This window comes from Alexandromys fortis, unplaced genomic scaffold (assembly GCF_014885135.2).
Source record: "Alexandromys fortis isolate MF-2015 unplaced genomic scaffold, M_Fortis_MF-2015_v1.1 scaffold_186, whole genome shotgun sequence".
NCBI classification, from domain to species: Eukaryota; Metazoa; Chordata; class Mammalia; order Rodentia; family Cricetidae; genus Alexandromys; species Alexandromys fortis.
Genome location: NW_026068067.1, coordinates 2,551,947 through 2,569,803, shown reverse-complemented (window position 1 = coordinate 2,569,803; position 17,857 = coordinate 2,551,947). Strand labels below are relative to the sequence as shown.

The window sequence follows — 17,857 nt, the reverse complement described above, 5'->3', positions numbered from 1 at the left end:
TATATACCCAAAAGTGGTATTACTGGGTCTTGAGGAAGGTTGTTTCCTAATTTTCTGAGATCTCCACACTGACATCCAAAGAGGCTGTACCAGCTTGCATTCCCACCAGCAATGCAGGAGTGTTCTCTTTTCCCCACAACCTCTCCAGCATAAGTTGTCATTAGTGTTTCTGATCTTGGCCATTCTTACAGGTGTAAGATGGAATCTCAGAGTTGTTTTGATTTGCATTTCTCTGATGACGAAGAATGTTGAACATTTCCTTAAGTGTCTTTCAGCCATTTTAGATTCCTCTGTTGAGAGTTGTCTGTTTAGGTCTGTACTCCACTTTTTTTTATTGGATTATGTGATCTTTTGGTGTCCCATTTCTTGAGTTCTTTGTATATTTTGGAGATCAGACCCCTGTCTGACGTGGAGTTAGTGAAGATCTTTTCCTATTCTGTAGGCTGTCATTTTGACTTGTTGACAGTGTCCTTTGCTTTACAGAAGCTTCTCAGTTTCAGGAAGTTCCATTTATTGTTTCTCTCAGTGTCTGTGCTGCTGGGGTTCTATTTAGGAAATGGTTTCCTGTGCCAATGCATTCAAGTGTACTTCCCACTTTCTCTTCTATAAGGTTCAGTGTGGCTGGCTTTATGTTGAAGTCTTTGATCCATTTGGACTTGAGTTTTGTGCATGGTGATAAATATGGGTCTATTTTCATTTTTCTACATGTTGATAACCAGTTATGCCAGCATCACTTGTTAAATATGCTTTCTTTTTTCCATTTGATATTTTTTGCTTCTTTATCAAACATCAGGTATTTGAAGATGTGTGGATTGATATCCGGGTCTTTAATTTGGTTCCATTGGTCCTCCTGTCTGTTCTTATGCCAATACCAGGCTGTTTTCAGTACTGTAGCTCTGTAGTAGAGTCTGAAGTCAGGGATTGTGATGCCTACAGAAGTTCTTTTATTGTACAGGATTGTTTTGGCTATCCTGGGTTTTTTGCTTTTCCGTATCAAGTTGAGTATCATTCTTTTGAGGTCTTTGAAGAATTTTGCTGGGATTTTGATGGGCATTCAGCCATTCTTTTGCTCAGTTTTAGTTTTAGAGATTTTTATGTGTATGTATGTGTATGTAAATCAGTGCAGATTTATGCAAATGAGCGCTGATGCTTTTGGCTCTCCTCAGGAGAGAGATTACAAGTAGTTGTGCGCTACCTGGAATGGGTGCTAGGATCGAACTGGATCTTCTTATGAGCGGTTTCTTTTTTAAATTTTGTTTTAATTGATGTGTACGTGATGTGTACGTGCACATATATGTAGGTACCTGAGGATGTCAGGTGAGGGCAACATATCCCCGGAGCTGGAGTTACAGGAGGTTATATATTGCTGGACATGGCTGCTGGGAGAATCGAGTCTGGTTCTTTGCAAGAGCTGTGAACACTCTTAACCACTGAGCTATCTCTGTGGATGTTATCTTTGTAATGAGATGGGGCCTGGGGCTCAGCACGTGTACCAGGTTGATCTTAAACTCACAGAGACCAGCAGAAGCCTTCAGAGTGCTGGGATAAAAGGTATATGCTACCATATCCTGCCGTTGTTTTTGTTTTGAAACAGAGAACTCCTGTCTCAGCCTCGAAAGTTCTGGGATACAAGTGTTACCCAGGCCCACAGAAGTCTGACCTTGCAAAATCCCAAACTCATGCTTTACTTATTTATTATTTTATTATATAAAAATACTTATTTATTAAAAATATATATTAAAATATATTATATATATAAATACATATTTTTTTTAGTTTTTTGAGGTGGGAGTCTCACTCTATATCTCTGACTGTCCAGAAACTCACCATGTAGACCAGGCTAGTTTCAAACTCAGAGACCCACCTGTCTCTGCCCCCTGAGTGCTGGGATTAGAGGCGTGCTGAACCACGCCAGGCCAGTCCAGGTTTTGAACACCGCTTCTGCTTCTATATTCTCTTCTGAGGCCTCCTGCCCTCAGCCTGCAGGGGAACAGACACCTCAGACTGAGCATTTGCAAACTGAGTACTCCCCATACACCCTGGGATGCCGATGTCTGTCTCTTCAGCTCTTGAGTCAGGCTGGTGAGGGAGCTCAGAAAGGAAAGATGCGTGCTTGCCACCATGCATCGTGCCGTGAGTTCCGTTGCAGGACCTATTTAACAGAAGGAGAGAAAGTACTCCTCCATTTATCCTCTGACCTCCTCGTGCACTGTGACACATGCGCGCGCACACACACATGACACATGATGAATAAAAATGTTTATGGGGTGACACTATTCTTGGGGAGATTGGAGCAAATATCTGCTCATCCAAGATAAGGAAGCAAGGACAGACCCAAGTGAGGAGACTACCAAAGTCCACCTTGGTAAAGCCAATGAGTTTTATTGGGGTTATTTACAGGAATACGGGTAAAGGGTCACTTATGGAAACAGACTGCTGCGTTACTGAGAACCCTAACCCAGCAATGGTGACAGCTCACAGAAGCAGAGAACCTGGAGTCACCATAAAGTCTGATGATTACAGTGTCTCTTTCAGGCACTCAGTTCCTCCGAGAGTGTCTCTCAGAAGTTCTTGCAGAAGGAGGGTCCAAGTACATATGTTCAATTTTGGGGGCTTCCTGAAGCCTTTTAGTTGTTTACTTCTTTTTTTGTGTATTTTTGCTTTTGTTTTGAGACAGGGTTTCTCTGTAGCTTTGGAGCCTGTCCTGGAACTCACTTTGTAGACCAGGCTGGTCTCGAACTCACGGAGATCCACCTGTCTCTGCCTCTCAAGTGCTGGGATTAAAGGAGTGCACCACCACCGCCCAGCAAGTTGTTTACTTCTTGAGTTGGAGGAGCTTCCCTGCAGAATGGAGTGTTTCCCCCCGCCAGTAGACCATCCGGCACCTTAGCGATACAATGTTTAAGCCCAGTTGCCTTTACCCCAGCGCTTGGAAGGCAGAGATGACTCTGAGTTCACGGCCAGCCTGATCTCCATAATGAGTTCCAGAAGAGCCAGAGCTACATAGTGAGACCCTGCCCCAAAATACAAACAAAATGACATCTCCCTAGATGCTGGACTGAAAAAGTGCCTGGTGCATACGCACTTCCCCTGCAAGCCTGATGCCCCTTGTTCACTGCTGTGACATGACACTGTAACCAAGGCAACTTACAAAAGAAAGAATTTATGCAAGGCTTACAGTTTCAGAGGGCTAGTGTCCATGACCATCATGACTGGGAGCACAGTATGGCATTGGGCAGTAGCTGAGAGCTTACTTCATGAAACACATCCAGAGGCAGACAGCGAGAGCTAACTGGGAATGATGTGGGCTTGCTTTTGAAACCTCAAAGTCCAGTCACAGGGACACACCTCCTCCAACAAGGCCATTCCTCCCAATCCTTCCCAAACAGTTCCACCAACTGGAGCCCAAGTATTCCAACATATGTGCCTATGGGAGCCATTCTCATTCAAACCCCGCATCCGCTGGTTCTAAAATTACCTCCCCTGGGAGATATAAATATCACCTACCCCTTCCCCACTCTGTCCCAATGACAAGCCAGAGTGTGATCCCACCAGAGTTCATACTAGGGATCTAGACAGAAGTGAGGGCTGTCTGCCATTGTGAGTGTGCTATTTGCCACAAATGGAAAATTTTTTTTTCGGGGTAGGTCTTTATTTGTGGGGTCCCAGCAGGCCCAGCCTGTTGTCCATGGTGGGGATGGGCTGTCCAATACAGGGGACCAGGTGGTAGCTCCCTCCACCAAGAAGTCAGCTTACCCTTGTCTCCCCTCTCATGGCCAAGGGCAAGGCCCCATTCCCCCACTCCACAAGGCTATAGTGACACGCTTAAAAAGTCAAAAACAATCCCCCCCCCCCCCAAGGAACAGATTCTCTATATAGAAACCTTGTGTAGTTTAAACTAGAAACAGGGGTGCTGTGGGCAGCTTGCTTCTTCTAGGTGGGCTTTCTACAAGGTGAGGGCTTTCACCCAGGTTGGGGCAAGATGGGACACAGGAATGAAGGTAGACACTGGCTGGGGTCAGGTGCCCAGGTGCCCCCACCCCCACCTGCTCTGCCACTCAGGTGGGGTTCCTCTGGCGTACACTCTTGTCCTTGTCGTTCACGTGATGCCCTTCAGTGGGACAGCACCAGGGTCATTCTCGTCCAGGGTCTGCTCTGGCTTCCATCGCTTCTCATAAATGAAGATGATGGTGACCAACACCAGGACCTCGGCCACGATGCCCAGGAAGGGCCAGAGGGCGGCCAGATGGAGCCGCGGGCGCGCAGTATCATCCTCTCCTGGACCCACATAGGTATCAGGGTCGCTGTTGATGTGGAGGTTGCTGATGGTCAGCTCTGACCTCTCCGCTGTGGATATCATGAGGTACTTGCTCTCTGAGCCATTGATGATCAGCTGATCCCCAGAGTCAGAGTCTTAAACCAGCTCCACCCAGTGACAGGAGGGTGGGGTGACTCGGACTTGCAGACCAGTCTCAGGTTCTCTCCCTCACTGGAATGCTCTGACTTCTTTCCGTCCTTGGTCCGGGGTGGCCCCTCCACACGGATGTCGCCCCTTCCCACGCGCTCGGGAAGGAAGATGCAGGAAATAGTACCCAGAGCGGTCATCAGTGTCCTCTACGTACTGCATCTGCAGGTCAGGCAGCATATCCTCTTGCAGTACCTGGTCACCTCTCATCCAGCGGTGGCCAACGATGTCGATGCTACTGCTGTTCAAAATGCAGTTAAGGAGCCGAGCGATGGTGGCGCACGCCTTTAATCCCAGCACTCGGGAGGCAGAGGCAGGCTGATCTCTGTGAGTTCGAGTCCAGCCTGGTCTACAAGAGCTAGTTCCAGGACAGGCTCCAAAGCCACAGAGAAACCCTGTTTTGAAAAACCAAAAAAAAAAAAAAAAAATGCAGTTAAGGTATGTCTTGGAGCCGACATCATGGACAGAGATTACTATGGTGTCCACCACCGCCGAGGAACCTTGGCCGCCCAGGAGCGCAAAGCCTAGCGCCAGCAGCAGCGCCGCCACCATGTCGCCTCCTTGGAAAATGTTTTTTTTTTTTTTTCTTAAAAAAAAAAATCATTCAAGCCAGGTGGTGGTGGCCCACGCCTTTAATCCCAGCACTCAGGAGGCAGAGGCAGACAGAGCTCTGTGAGTTGGAGGCCAGCCTGGTCTACAAGAGCTAGTTCCAGGACAGGCTACAAAGAAACCCTGTCTCGAAAAAAACACGAAAAAAAGAAAGAAAAGAAAATCATTCAAGGCAAAGTTACCTCAGTCCAAAGTTCCTGCTGTGCAAGCATGAGGACCTGGGTTTGTATTTCCAGCACCCAAGTAAAGAAGCCTGTGCAGGATGCCTGTGTGGGCAAGAGCCTTGCGCAGGGCAGGCTGTGTGTGGGGGAGCCTGTGAGTGAGGGAGCCTGTGCAGGAGCATGTCTCTAATCCCAGCACTGCGGAGACTCAGGTGTGTTCCTGAGCCTTACTGGCCAGTTAGCTAACCAAATTGGTGGACCTCTGGTTCAGTGAGAGGTCCTGTCTCCAAAAATAAACTGGGGGTGGATAGAACACACCTGACACTATGCCAGGATGTTCCCAGCACCCCAGCCTTCTCTCGTGCCCCCCCCAAAGACGACGCCCACAATCAGCCGGAAGCAGTCTTGAGAATTTGCCGCCCCAATTCCTTCAAACTGAAGTGTCTAATTTTTTTTTAAATATTTATTTATTTTGTATACAATATTCTGTCTGTATGCCTGAAGGCCAGAAGAGGGCGTCAGACCTCTTTACAAATGGTTGTGAGCCACCATGTGGTTGCTGGGAATTGAACTCAGGACCTTTGGAAGAGCAGGCAATGCTCTTAACCACTGAGCCATCTCTCCAGCCCCTGAAGTGTCTAATTTGCTTTTTATCAAAAGCAAGATGTGGGAATGTTATTCTTTTGGTCCCTGCCCTAGCCACGCCCACTCCCATAACCTCTGACCTGCCCGTCCATCTTGGGACCCTTCCTCTTTCTGCTTCCTTGGCGTGCGCACGCGTTTTCTCTGTCTCTCTCTTCTTTTTATCTCTCCTCTCTACTTTTACCTCTTTTCTCTGTCTTTCTTTCTCCCTCTTCCTTAATAAATACTTATGGCTATTTCCTGTGTTTACGTGTCTGTTACCTGCCGCCACCGTGGGCACAGCGCGTGCCCTCCTGTAGCCGCTTTCTCATGGCGGGCTTCGCCAACTCACCGCGAGAATCGTTTTTTAAGAATAACAGTGCCTCCATGTGCAAAAAATGGACACACACTAAAGGGTTGGGGCGTTGGGGCGTGGCTCCGTGGTAAGGGTTTGCCTGCCTATGACCCTAGGTTCCACTCCAACATACACAAATATGTATTCATAAATACACACATGTATACTCTCTCTTCCCATCATGGAATATTTTCAGAATGATCTAGAAACTCAAATTCAACTTTTTTCTCCCTGTAATAGGAATCGAATCTAGGGCCTCGTGTATGCTAGACAAGTCTCTACCGCTAAACTGTGTTGAGCGCCGCCCCGCCTCCCAAATGCTGAGATTAAAGGCAGGCATATGCCACCACCGCCCAGCTACCAGGCTAGTTTTTAACTCATTCTGTAACCCAGGTAAGGCTTGGCCTTGCCAGTCTCCTCCCTCAGCCTCCCTGGTGTGGGAGCCAGCCATGATAAGTTAAATATGAACAGATCAACCAAAGGAAGTTCTTTACTTCCAACCATTACCAGCTGCCATTGACAAATTTAACAGAGGCCTGAGTCTCAGTAGTTTACCCTGAAGCAATACCTGGTTGCAGGAAGAACCACAAGCTGAGATTACCTGAGCACCACCTAAAAACAGACCATCCAAAGGAAATGCCTAACATTCCAACCGCTGTAGATAGGATCACCTGCCAGCACACACACACCAAGACACCCCTAGACAAATGTCAGTCAATCAGGGGTCCTGAACCTCAGAAACCCCTCACTCCCACCTTTACTACTATAAAAACACAACTCTAACTGAGCTCGGGGCTCCCGTTTATTCCAATATGTGGTACATGCGGAGAGACTGAGTTTGCAAACTTGCATAAAATAAAGGCTCTTTTGCTTTTACATACAGGACTCTGCCTCCTTGTTGGCTTTTGGGGGGACTTCGCGGATGTGGGCATCCCAGGTCAGGCCACCTGCCTGGAGTCTGTACTGGTGGGACTTGGCGATCCCAGTCCTTGATGACAGCCCACAGCAGCATGGTGGCCCTTGTGCAAGCAGAAGACCTCCATTTTACACGCCAGAGGTGTGCAAGGGGCCCTGAAAGGCTTGAATGTGGGTGAACTTACCACTCCGGCTGGAGGGGAGGGGCCTTGCTCAGAGTTCCTCTGAAGCACCTAGCAGAAACAGACAAGAGCTGCTCTCGCCGGATAAAGATCAAACCTGGTCTAGTTGTGTTGAGCTGACATTTGCAACACTCAGTGTTCAAAGGAAAGGCATCCTCAATAGTGAGCTCACCTCCTGTCCTTTCTTCTTTCTTTCTTCCTTCCTTCCTTCCTTCCCTTCTTGCTGCTTCCTCTTTCCCTCCCCCCCTTTCTTTTCTTTCTTTCGGGTTTTGTTGTTGTGTTTTGTTTTGTTTTGTTTTTTCGAGACAGGGTTTCTCTGTGGCTTTGGAGCCTGTCCTGGAACTAGCTCTTGTAGACAGGCTCCAAAGCTACAGAGAAACCCTGTCTCGAAAAACCAAAAAAAAAGAAGTAGACCAGGCTGGCCTCCCACCTGCCTCTGCCTCCCGAGTGCTGGGATTAAAGGCTTGCACCACCACCGCCTGCCTCTTTCTTTCTTTTTTTTTTTAAAGATTTATTTATTTATTATGTATACAACATTCCTTCCATGTATGTTTACGTGCCAGAGGAGGGCACCAGATCTCATTATAGATGGCTGTGAGCCACCATGTGGTTGCTGGGAATTGAACTCAGAACCTCTGGAAGAACAGCCAGTGTTCTTAATCTCTGAGCCACCTCTCCAGCCCTCTTTCGGTTTTTTGAGAGAGGGTTTCTCTGTGTAACAGCTCTGGTTGTCCTGGAACTCACTTTGTAGACCAGGCTGGCCTTGAACTCACAGAGAGCCTCCTGCCTCTCTGCCTCCCAAGTGCTGGGATTAAAGGTGTGCACCACCACCGCACAGCTGTCCTTTCTCATCTCTAACCCCATCTCTAAACACAATAGGGTCTTCTGATCTGCAGGCCATTTGTACTTAACCTCCCATTTCACAGCGAAGCAAATTGAGGCTTTGAAACCTGATACCAGTTGCCCACAGTGACCCCATCCCAGGGTTCTTGGTTGCCATGGTCTCCAGAAGCTGAGTCAGTGAGCTCTCCCTCCCGCCTGCTCCAAGGTCCTAGAAGGGAGCCAGTGACCCTGGGCTTTTTCTAAAGTCTGAGTGCCCGACGCAGGCGCAGGAGCTAGTGTCCGGGCGGCCGCGGGTCAGTGCCTGGCCGCTCTCCCCCACCTGCTGGAGCACCGGCGTGGCTGCGTGCGTGCGTTTGAACTGGGAGGCAGCCGAGTGCAGCGTGGAGGCCGGAGGCTGGTAAATAATTCATCCTAAGAAGTTGATAGCGCTCCCCAGCACTGCCCCAGCCCCAGCCGTGCCGCGCCTCCCGCCCAAACCAGCCGGACCTGCTCTCCTGCTCCGCCCCACAGCCCCCTCCCACCAACCAGGACCCAGACTGGGGAGCTTCGGCTCACACCACGAGAGGGCTACTGGGCAGAGATGGCCCTGCAGACCCCGGTATTGTCCCCGGCCACAGCCACACCCATGTAAGTGTCTGGGGTGAGGGCGGGTGGGCAGAGTGAAAAGGCTGGCGGCGGGGGTGGGGCGCTGACCTAGTCCGGGAGCCCCAGCTGGCCTCTCAATAAGGAGCCTGGGGAGAGCAAGGGATGCTGGCGGCCAAAGCTGGGGCTCCTTGAGAGCCACTTCCCCAGAGAGTTGGGCCTACTGCAAAGTTAGGCGGGGGACAGAGAATGTCAGGGTACAAGAATGTGCATCCGAGTTTAGTGCCTGCCACCAAACTCCCCAAGTCTGCAGAGTGAGCGAGAATGCTGGAGTTCAGGAAGGAAGGAAGCGCTCCAGCCTCCAAAGACTGACAAAGTCGTAGTGTAGCGAGGCAGCGGCCACTCCTCTGCTCCTTTTCGGTACCAAGCCGGTTATGGCTGAGATGCGACCATGGAGTAGGAGAGGAGCGACGTGAAGAAGGTGTAGGAGTTCGATTTAGCTGAGGGCTTTCAAACCGAGAGAAGCTCTAGCCCAGTATGCGTCTGGTTCCATCCCTAGCAGGGAGCCGGATGGTCAGAGGGACTCCAAAGGATTATAGAAACTTCCAGAAAGATGCTTCCCTCCACTAGGGACCCCAATTCTGTCCTTCACTTTCCTGTGCCCTCCATTGCATTATTCACCAAGTACAAACCTGGTTGCTTAGCAACGGGAACCCGATCCCCCCCCCCCAAGGAAGAGTTAGGGAGATAACATCTTAGGAGTGGGACAGCTGAGGGGACTTCAGCCCTCCCCCAGGGACAGAGAGGTGAACAACCGGAGTCTACACTTCCCTAGGGACACCTGTCAGGCGACCTTAGGCCCCTGCCCCAGTTGAAGTCCCCACCTCTAGGTGGGTCTCTGGCCTCCCATGGCTGCCCAAAGGAAGGTCTCTGGAGGCCCTGAACCCCAAACTGTGTTGTCAGCAGTGAGGGAGAAGTGCTTCCCTTCTGCCTTCCTGACTTGGGACAAGTCTTGTGCTGTCTGTGTGTATGTGACTGTGAGTGTGTGCGTGAATGTATAAACGTGAGTGTGAGTATATGTGTGGGGGAGTGTGTAACAGTGTATGTATGTGGGTGCATTGTGTGAGTTTGTGTGTGTTAGAGTGTGTCGTGAGAATGTGTGCAAGGGTGTGAGAGTGTGCATATGTGTGCATTTTGTGTGTGAGTGTGCGTGAATGTGGAGAGAGGACCACCTTACATTGTTTTCCACTCACCTTGTTTGAGACAAGCAGTCAGGCTAACCTGCTGTAGCTTATCCTGGGCTATCCTGCTGCTGCATGCACCAGGCTGTCCGGTTGCAATGTACACCAGGCTATCCTGCTGCAGCATATCCTGGGCTACCCAGCTGCTTCATGCACCAGGTTATCTGGCTGCAGCATACACCAGGCTATCCTGCTGCAGCATATCCTGGGCTATCCTGCTGTTGCATACACCAGGCTGTCCTGCTGCAGCAGAGCTGAGAGGACAGGTTTAAGCTGGTTCTGATCATCGGCTCACTGGGCATTGTCCCCAGCCACGGGCGAGTTCTTTCGCTACTCCTCAGAGGCTCAGTTTTCCCTTTGGTAAATGGATCATAGGATTACGGGGAAGATTAAGTGTTTCTCCAGACAGGGCATTTCAAAACCTGACAGGCACGTGGCCTGTGGCTACTTTGGCTGGGTCTGTTCCTAGCCGGAGTGTCAGGTGGTGGGTGGAGCCTGAGCCGAGGTGGCTGTGGTCCAGCGGAAGCCCTGCAGAACACTTAGGGCACTATAAATAGCTCTGTTGTGCCTTCAGGGCGTGGCCGGAGGACCCGAGAGGACTGGAATGTGGGCAGCGGGGCCGGGATTCTCTCCCCGACCTGTTAGGATTTAAATTGATAAACACCTAAAGATCTTTGTGCCCACCCCATCTGCCGTGGTAGACAGCCCTTTCTGACCATCGGCTGAAGGAGGGCTAACACGGCCCCACACCTGGGCTGGTCAATGATCATGGTATTTTGACAGTGCCTGTCCCCTAGATGAAGATCCGGGAGCCCCCTGGGGGTGGGGAAGCGGGACACTGTCACGTTTCAGTTAGGACAAAGGTGGGGAATACCTGGTTAAACCGCAAACCTCAAATCCCCCTCCTTGGAGCTCAAAGTCCGCAGTGAGGCAGGATGGCCCAGTGACCCTTGCCCCCAGCAGGAAGAGGGTAGACAAGTGGAAAAGAGACAGTTGTGAGTTACCATGGTAATGGTTTAATGGTCACTTCTCTCCCCCACATTCCCTCATACTCCACACCCTAGTGCTTAAGGGTGGAAGCTGAGGTTCAGAGAAGGCGTGGGGCTAGCAAGAGACACACAGCCTCTTTGGAGCCTGGCAGGACTTGAGCATGTCTGTGGTTGTTTGTAATAGTTATTGTAGTTATGCAGAAGTTGAATTAAGTGTGGAAACTGCTTAGGTTGCTCTCTTGCACGATTGAGGTCAAGCTATCCCTGCCCGGTTTCACGGTTTCACAGGTGAGCCTGAGGCTGAGAAAGATGTGAGACTCAGCCTTAGCTTGATGGTCTTGGCCTCTCATTTCCATCATCCAGACTCCAGTCCGCTCCCAGGCGCTTCCCTGGTGAAGAGGGGAAAACACAGACAAAGCTCCGGGCTCTTTCTTGGCAGCCCAGGGGTCTTAATTGGGAAAGGACTTTTAGGAGCCCGCCTGCTGAGGGATGGAGTCCCTAGGAAACGCCTCTTCAGCCCGGCCACTCTCTCCACAGGGTCATGGCGGAGAGCGCCCTCTATCGGCAGCGGCTGGAGGTCATCGCTGTAAGTGTCACACTCCAGAACCCTGAGGCTTCTTCTTGCCCCGCTCCATCAGGGTAGGGAATGTTTACCCCAGGGGAAGCGAGTCTGGATCTATGAAGAACTGAGCTGCACCTTCAGCTCCAATCTGTCCAGGGAGCCCCTTAGGCAGCTCCTGTGTCCGGTCCCTGTCACTGCAGGAATGGAGGGCACCTGTCTTTTGGCACCTCCAGAAACACCTTCTCCAGTGACACTCACCCTCCCTACCTCTTAAATCTCCATATACCGCACCCCTTACTTGGAGTCCTTTTTTAGGGAACCCCATCCTATGAGCTCTGTTCTTCTGGTCTACCTGTGTGTCCTCTACCTCTCATTTCTCTGACAGCCCTCTTTGCACCCCGCTCCTCACTAGCCGATTTCCGGACCTCAGCTCTCTGCACCCCCATCTTTGCCCTCTGCCCTCCCTGTTTCTGACTAGCACTGTGCACCTTTATTCTCCAAACCAACTTTGCACTCCATATTTCTGCACCCTACATTTCAGAACCCTTTCTAAAACCTATTTTCTTTTTTTTCTTTTTTTCTTTTTTTGTTTTGTTTTGTTTTTGAGACAAGAGTTTTTCTGCATAACGGTCCTGGCTGTCCTTGGTAGACCTTGCTTGGTAGACCAAGCTGGCCTTGAACTCACTAGGATTCACCTGCCTCTGCCTCCCAAGTGCTGAGATTAAAGGTGTGCGCCACCACTGCCCGGCGCATAAAACCTATGTTCTTTTTTTTTTTCCGGTTTTTTGGAGACAGGGTTTCTTTGTAGCTTTGGAGCCTATCCTGGAACTAGCTCTTGTAGACCAGGCTGGCCTCGAACTCACAGAGATCCGCCTGCCTCTGTCTCCCGAGTGCTGGGATTAAAGGCGCGTGCCAAAACCTATGTTCTATATATCGTCCCTGAACCCTGACCTCGGCGCCCTTGTTTCTCTGATCCCCACCTCCGTGCTCCATTTCCCTGACTTCCACTCTGCATCCCATCTCTCTTCACCTCATCTTAGACTTTACCTCTTAGTGCCCCAACTCTTTGTAGCCTACTTCTGCACCTCAACCCTGGAGGACCTCTGTACCCCAAGTCTCTGGTCACCTGCTGTACCCCTCCATATTTCTAACCCTCTTTTTTGTACTTCACTTACTAACTTTCCCACCTCATCCAACCCCATTTTTCTGGACCCCACTCCTGAGCACCCCAACTTTAAGTGGTTCACTATCACCTCATTCATATTTCTGAACCCGATCTCTGCACCCCATCTAACCGCATTTCCCTCTTTGTACCTCATCTCTGCCTCCACTCTATGCCTGAGTTTCTGGATGTCTACCTCTGCACCCTTATTTTGAACTCCATCTCACTAGCACTTTCCCTACATCTAGACCCACATATCTTTATACCCTTAAATCCGCTTTTTAAATAATTTTTTGTCGCAGGGTCTTTTGACCCAAAGTAGCCTCCGAGTTACTACTCCCTGTGTAGTCCAGACTGGCATGAAACTCATGGAGACCATCATACCCCCACCTCCTGTGTCTTGGGGTTACAAACGTGTGCACCTCGCCTGGTCATCCCATCTTAGAAGCCCCAAACCCCAGTCCCCATTCCTAAGCCCCGCCCCATGCCCCCATCTGCGGACCACCATTGGGCGTGGCCGGGCCTCCGCAGCATCAGGGCGCGGCCGCCTGGTCCCGCCCCACTCCGCCCCGCCCCTCCCGCTGCTGAGTCAGCGCTCTGCGGCCCCCGCCCGCGGGAGGACGCCCCGGGAGGCCCGGGAGGCCCGGGAGCCCCGAGGAGGCGGGCGAAGGGCGGCACTGGGCCCGCCCGCAGCTCTGGGTCGTGTGTGCGCAGGAGAAGCGGCGACTGCAGGAGGAGATCGGCGCTGCGCGTCGGGAGCTGGAGGAAGAGAAACTTCGCGTGGAGCGGCTCAAGGTTGGGGACTCCCGTCCAGCCCCTGCAGTGAAGTGGGGATGTCTTTGTGGGGCCGACTGAGAGACAATAGGAACCTCTGTCCAATTTGGGGAGGGGGAGGGGGAGAGGGAGAGGAGGCGAGCGGAAGGTAGCCATGGAGACAGCTGCCCCACTCTGGAAGAGTATGGGGAAGGTGAAGGGCTCTCCCAGTTTGGATGTGATGAAAGGAGCCTTAGGTCAACGCTGGGGTGGAGAGGGGCGCATTGGGAGGTCTTTCTGAGCTTGGCTGGGCCAGTCGACTGGGCAGGCTGGAAGGATAATGGTTCTGTGTCTCTGTTTGGGAAGGCTACTTGCTGGCAAGGTGTTGGGGGACAAGATATGGGCATGTCTTCCAGCCTGATGGATGTGCCCTCTGGGCGTTGCAAGCAATGGGTGGGGAGGTAGGCTTCCTGTGGCCAGCCCCGGACTCCCTTCCCATGTCCAGAGGAAATCTCTCCGAGAACGTTGGCTCATGGATGGGGCGGCTGAAGGACCAGAGCGGCCGGATGACCTGGCCTCCAAGGACCCGCAGTCGCCTGAGGGACAGGCCCAGGCTCGAATTCGTAATCTGGAAGACAGCTTGTTTTCGTGAGTCGGGAATCCCTGCTTTTGAGCCCTGCCCCAGCCTTTGACTGCCCTCAGAAATGAAGCAGTTTTAGTCCGGCCCGGTTTTCCAGCGGCTCCCTCTCTCCCTCAGACTCCAGTCCCAACTGCAGCTGTTGCAGAGTGCGTCCACAGGTGCCCAACACAGACCTGCTGGCAGGCCCGCCTGGCGCAGAGAGGTGAGAGGGGCTGGAAAGGGTGGGGAGGAGGGGGTGTGGCCAGCAGCGGTGGAACCGGACTCAGCAGAGGAGCGCTCTCTCCAAGAGTGCAGTCAAGCCCACTCACTGGTACTTTACTGTGTCCCTGTGGAAGTTGATTTTCTTGTCTAGACCTTAGTTGCTCTATTCCTAAAATGGAAATACCAACTCAGAAGTGCCTTTGGGAGGGGCCGGCGAGATTATAATTTAAAACTACTACCCCAGTGTGACCTTGAACTCGCGATCTTCCCCTCAGCTTTCCCAGCGGTAGGGTGACAGGCTTCTCTCACCCAGGCCTTGCTCACAAAGGGAGTTTGTGTGCACGCAGGTGTGTTCAGCTGCCCCAGTTTCTTCACCTCTCTCTGTCGTCCCTTGCGGGTCACACTGCCTCTTCACTTTCCCCAACCTTTCTGTAACAGGGGCAGTGCTGTTTCCTTAGCCTGGAACAACTGTCTCCAGCTCAGCACTCTGGACAGAGCACACACACCCCCTCCAGAGGCCGTGCCCAGGCTTGTCTCTGCAGCAAACACTGACACCCCCAGATGGCTCCCGGCTTCTTTTTCCATCATTGCTCCTTTCTCTCCCCCCTACTCCCAATGTGCAATGTGTTTATTTGTTGTTATGCTGATTTTCCTCTTCCCATCAGAACTTAAAGTCTGATTGTGTCAGGTCCTCTCAGGTTGGGAACACGGCTCAGCTGCGCTGCACTGGCGGCCTTGAGTGCCCCAGGTGCTGGGCTCCATCCCTCCCCCAGGAATCCTTTGTCTATGGCAACCTCAGAAGTTGGTCAGTGAAGTATTAACATGGTATTGGTGAAGCAGGCGGCGCACAAACCAGGGCTGATTTGATTGTGTCTATTCTTCTTGCAGGGTCCCCGACCTCTCTCTCAGCCCACCATGGAGGCAGATCCTGCAGGTAAGTATTGGAATCCCGAGGTCTAGGGAACAGCCACCACCAGATCACTTGACCCAAAGGAATCTGGGATGAGGGTCCTTTTCATCCCCCTATCATCCTGACCTTCCTACCCTTTCCTCCCTTCATTCCCCCAGGCCTCAGTGATGTGGACAAGAGAACTTCCCTGCCAGCTGGTCCAGTGGGCATGTCCCCTGAGTCCCCCTCTGATCCCAGGGAGGAGCTCAGTGAGGTTCTGCCAGCCTTGAGGCCATCCCCTGAGGCCGTAGGGGCCTCTTCAGAAGCCAATGGCCCCTGCCCTGGGCATAGGCCCCTTCAAGAGCAGCCCAGCCCAGGGGCAGCGAGTATCACTCAAGCCAAAGGAGATGGTGTGGTGGAGGTGGTTTGGGCTGGGCTTCGGGCCACTGAGAACAGTGCCACAGCCCCCACGGGCGTGGAGCTGGAGGCCAAGGTGGAAGAAGTCGTGCTGGAGGCCATTGAGTCCAGGCAGGGCACTAGCAGCCCTGAGCTCCCCGCTTGGGTGAAGGAGGGGAGGGGTGTGGTGGAGGTGGTCTGGGAGGGGCTGGGAGGCAGTGATTCCGACGTCACAGGGGAGACAGACAGGGATGCAGAGGCCACACAAGCCAGTCTCCAGAGGCTCCAGGAGCAACGTGAGGCTGAAACTTCCAGAAAAGAGGAAGGTGCTTCCAGGGATAGTCCTGAAGGTGTTGGGCAGGGGGGCCCTGGAGGAGAGGAGGGGTCCTTCATTTGGGTGGAGAGAGTAGCCCTCAGCGAAGACTGGGAGGAGCTCTTGATGGAGGGCTTGGAAGCGCCTCCAGGGGTAGGCTGTGAGGGAGGACCTGAGGCTTTGATGGGAGCACAGTTGGGAGGCAGTGGAGAATCCTGGGAGGTGAAGAAATCAGAGGGCTCGGAAGAGAGGGGAATGACAGAAAAGCTCAAGGAAGAGAGAGGTGGAGCAGCCGAGGTGCCAGAGCCAGTCCAGGAAAGAGAGGGAAGCCAGGCAGAAAAGGGGGAGGAAGAGGGCGGTGAAAGCCCCCCTCCGGCAGAGGTAACAACAGATGAGGAAAAGCAGGCGTTGAGAGAGAAGGAAGATGGAGAGCCACTGGAAGCAGAAAAAGGAGGCGAGGAAGAGCCAGCCACCACTGAGACGCCATTGGTGGCAGAGAGAAAACCAGAGGGCCCCCTGGACCCAGAGAGAAGAGGAAGTGAGGTTCCATCAGACCAGGAGAAAGACGGTGAGAGCTCATTGGACAGAGAGTCAAAAACAAACGAACCAGGCGGTGAGGGCTCATTGGGTGAAGAAACTAAAGGAAGTAAGGAGCTATTGGATGAGGAGCCAGGCGGTGAGGGCTCATTGGATGAAGAAACTAGAGGAAGTAAGACGTTATTGGATAGAGACCCAGGAGGCAGTGAGCTGTCATCAGAGGCAGAGAAGACCCCAGGCACCAAGGAGGAGTTGAGCCCAGAAGAGCAAGACAAACCCAGTGAAGGAGCAGAGTTTCTGGTGGAGGATGCCAGCCAGTCAGGGACCCCTCTTTCGGTGCATGAGAAGCCCACATCAGAGGAACAAGGACTGCAAGGCCTGGAGAAGCAAGAAGGACCCGTGGAAGAGACAGCCAGGGAGCCTCAGCCCTGTGCTGAGAGTGAGGGTCCCCCCGGGGATGCCACCCCACTCTTGGCAGAGACCCCAGCAGCGGAGCAGCCTGTGGAAAGCCAGCCACTGCTCCATCAGGAGGTGTCCAGCACCAACCCAGGTGACCACCCTGCACCTACCTATGCACCTGCCCGGCAGCTTGAGCTAGCTGAGGCCAAAGAGGCTAGTGGCCCTAAGCAAAAGACGTGCCAGTGTTGTGTGGTCATGTGAGCCTACGCCTGCCGCCCAGCACCCTACTCCTCTCACAGCTACCTCGCTGCCTGGCATCCAGCAGAAGATCCCAGGCACAGACAGGGTACCATAGGACTGGTGGTGGTACCCAGGAGCCAGCAGGCCCCTGTGTTTACCTACACCTGGGCTTTTAGACTCCCTGCCAGACTGCCTGTGGCCCTGACTCCCTTCTGCAATGAAGCCTTTATACTTGAAAATTAAATGTTAAGGCACTCTGGCAGCCTGATTGTGTGTCTTCTTTTTGTTTTGTTTTGTCTGGTCTTTTTTGAGGCAGGGTTTCTTTGTGTAGTCCTGGCTATCCTGAAACTCATTCTGTAGACCAGGCTGGCCTCGAATTCAAGAGATCCACCTGTCTCTGCCTCCCAAGCGCTGGGATTAGAGGCGTGCACCACCATTGCCTGGCTTGTTTATATTTTCTGTGTGTGAGTGTTTGCCTGTGTATAACCGTGAATGTGAGTGCTCATGGAGCCACAAGAGGGCACTAGAGATTCCCTAGAACTGGAGTTACAGGTGACTCTGAGCCAACCTCTGGGTGTTGGGAACTGAACCTGGGTCCTCTGCAAGGCCAGGGAACCAAACTGGTCTGCAAGAAAACAGGGCTCTTAACAACTCAGCCGTCTCTCCAGCCTCTGGAGTGTGTCTTTTGAGCTGGAGCCACCTCCTTTTATGCTGCCTGGGAGTAGGTCTTACTAGAATCAAAGATTGTGGCTGGGTGAGATGACACACCTATAGACCAGCACAGGGGTGCTGCAGCAGGAGA

At 52.2% G+C, this 17,857-nt stretch overlaps 1 protein-coding gene and 1 pseudogene across 2 annotated transcripts in view; one reads left to right on the top strand and one right to left on the bottom strand.

Annotated features, from left to right (window-relative positions):
* Positions 1–17,311, top strand: part of Palm3 (paralemmin 3) — a 23,456-nt gene extending 6,145 nt beyond the window's left edge. The window contains exons 1-7 of one of the 2 annotated variants that reach the window (XM_050120718.1): positions 8,423–8,778; positions 11,501–11,549; positions 13,402–13,482; positions 13,946–14,088; positions 14,198–14,282; positions 15,170–15,215; positions 15,350–17,311. In XM_050120718.1, the coding sequence (XP_049976675.1) occupies positions 8,732–8,778; positions 11,501–11,549; positions 13,402–13,482; positions 13,946–14,088; positions 14,198–14,282; positions 15,170–15,215; positions 15,350–17,076 (2,178 nt within the window). In that variant the 5' untranslated portion in view covers positions 8,423–8,731 and the 3' untranslated portion in view covers positions 17,077–17,311. Of the gene's footprint in view, positions 1–8,422; positions 8,779–11,500; positions 11,550–13,401; positions 13,483–13,945; positions 14,089–14,197; positions 14,283–15,169; positions 15,216–15,349 lie in introns of those variants that run through there. The other variant, XM_050120719.1, reaches the window with a different exon arrangement.
* LOC126487742 (basigin-like) lies at positions 4,059–6,260 on the bottom strand (annotated as a pseudogene).
* Positions 17,312–17,857: the final 546 nt, after the last annotated feature.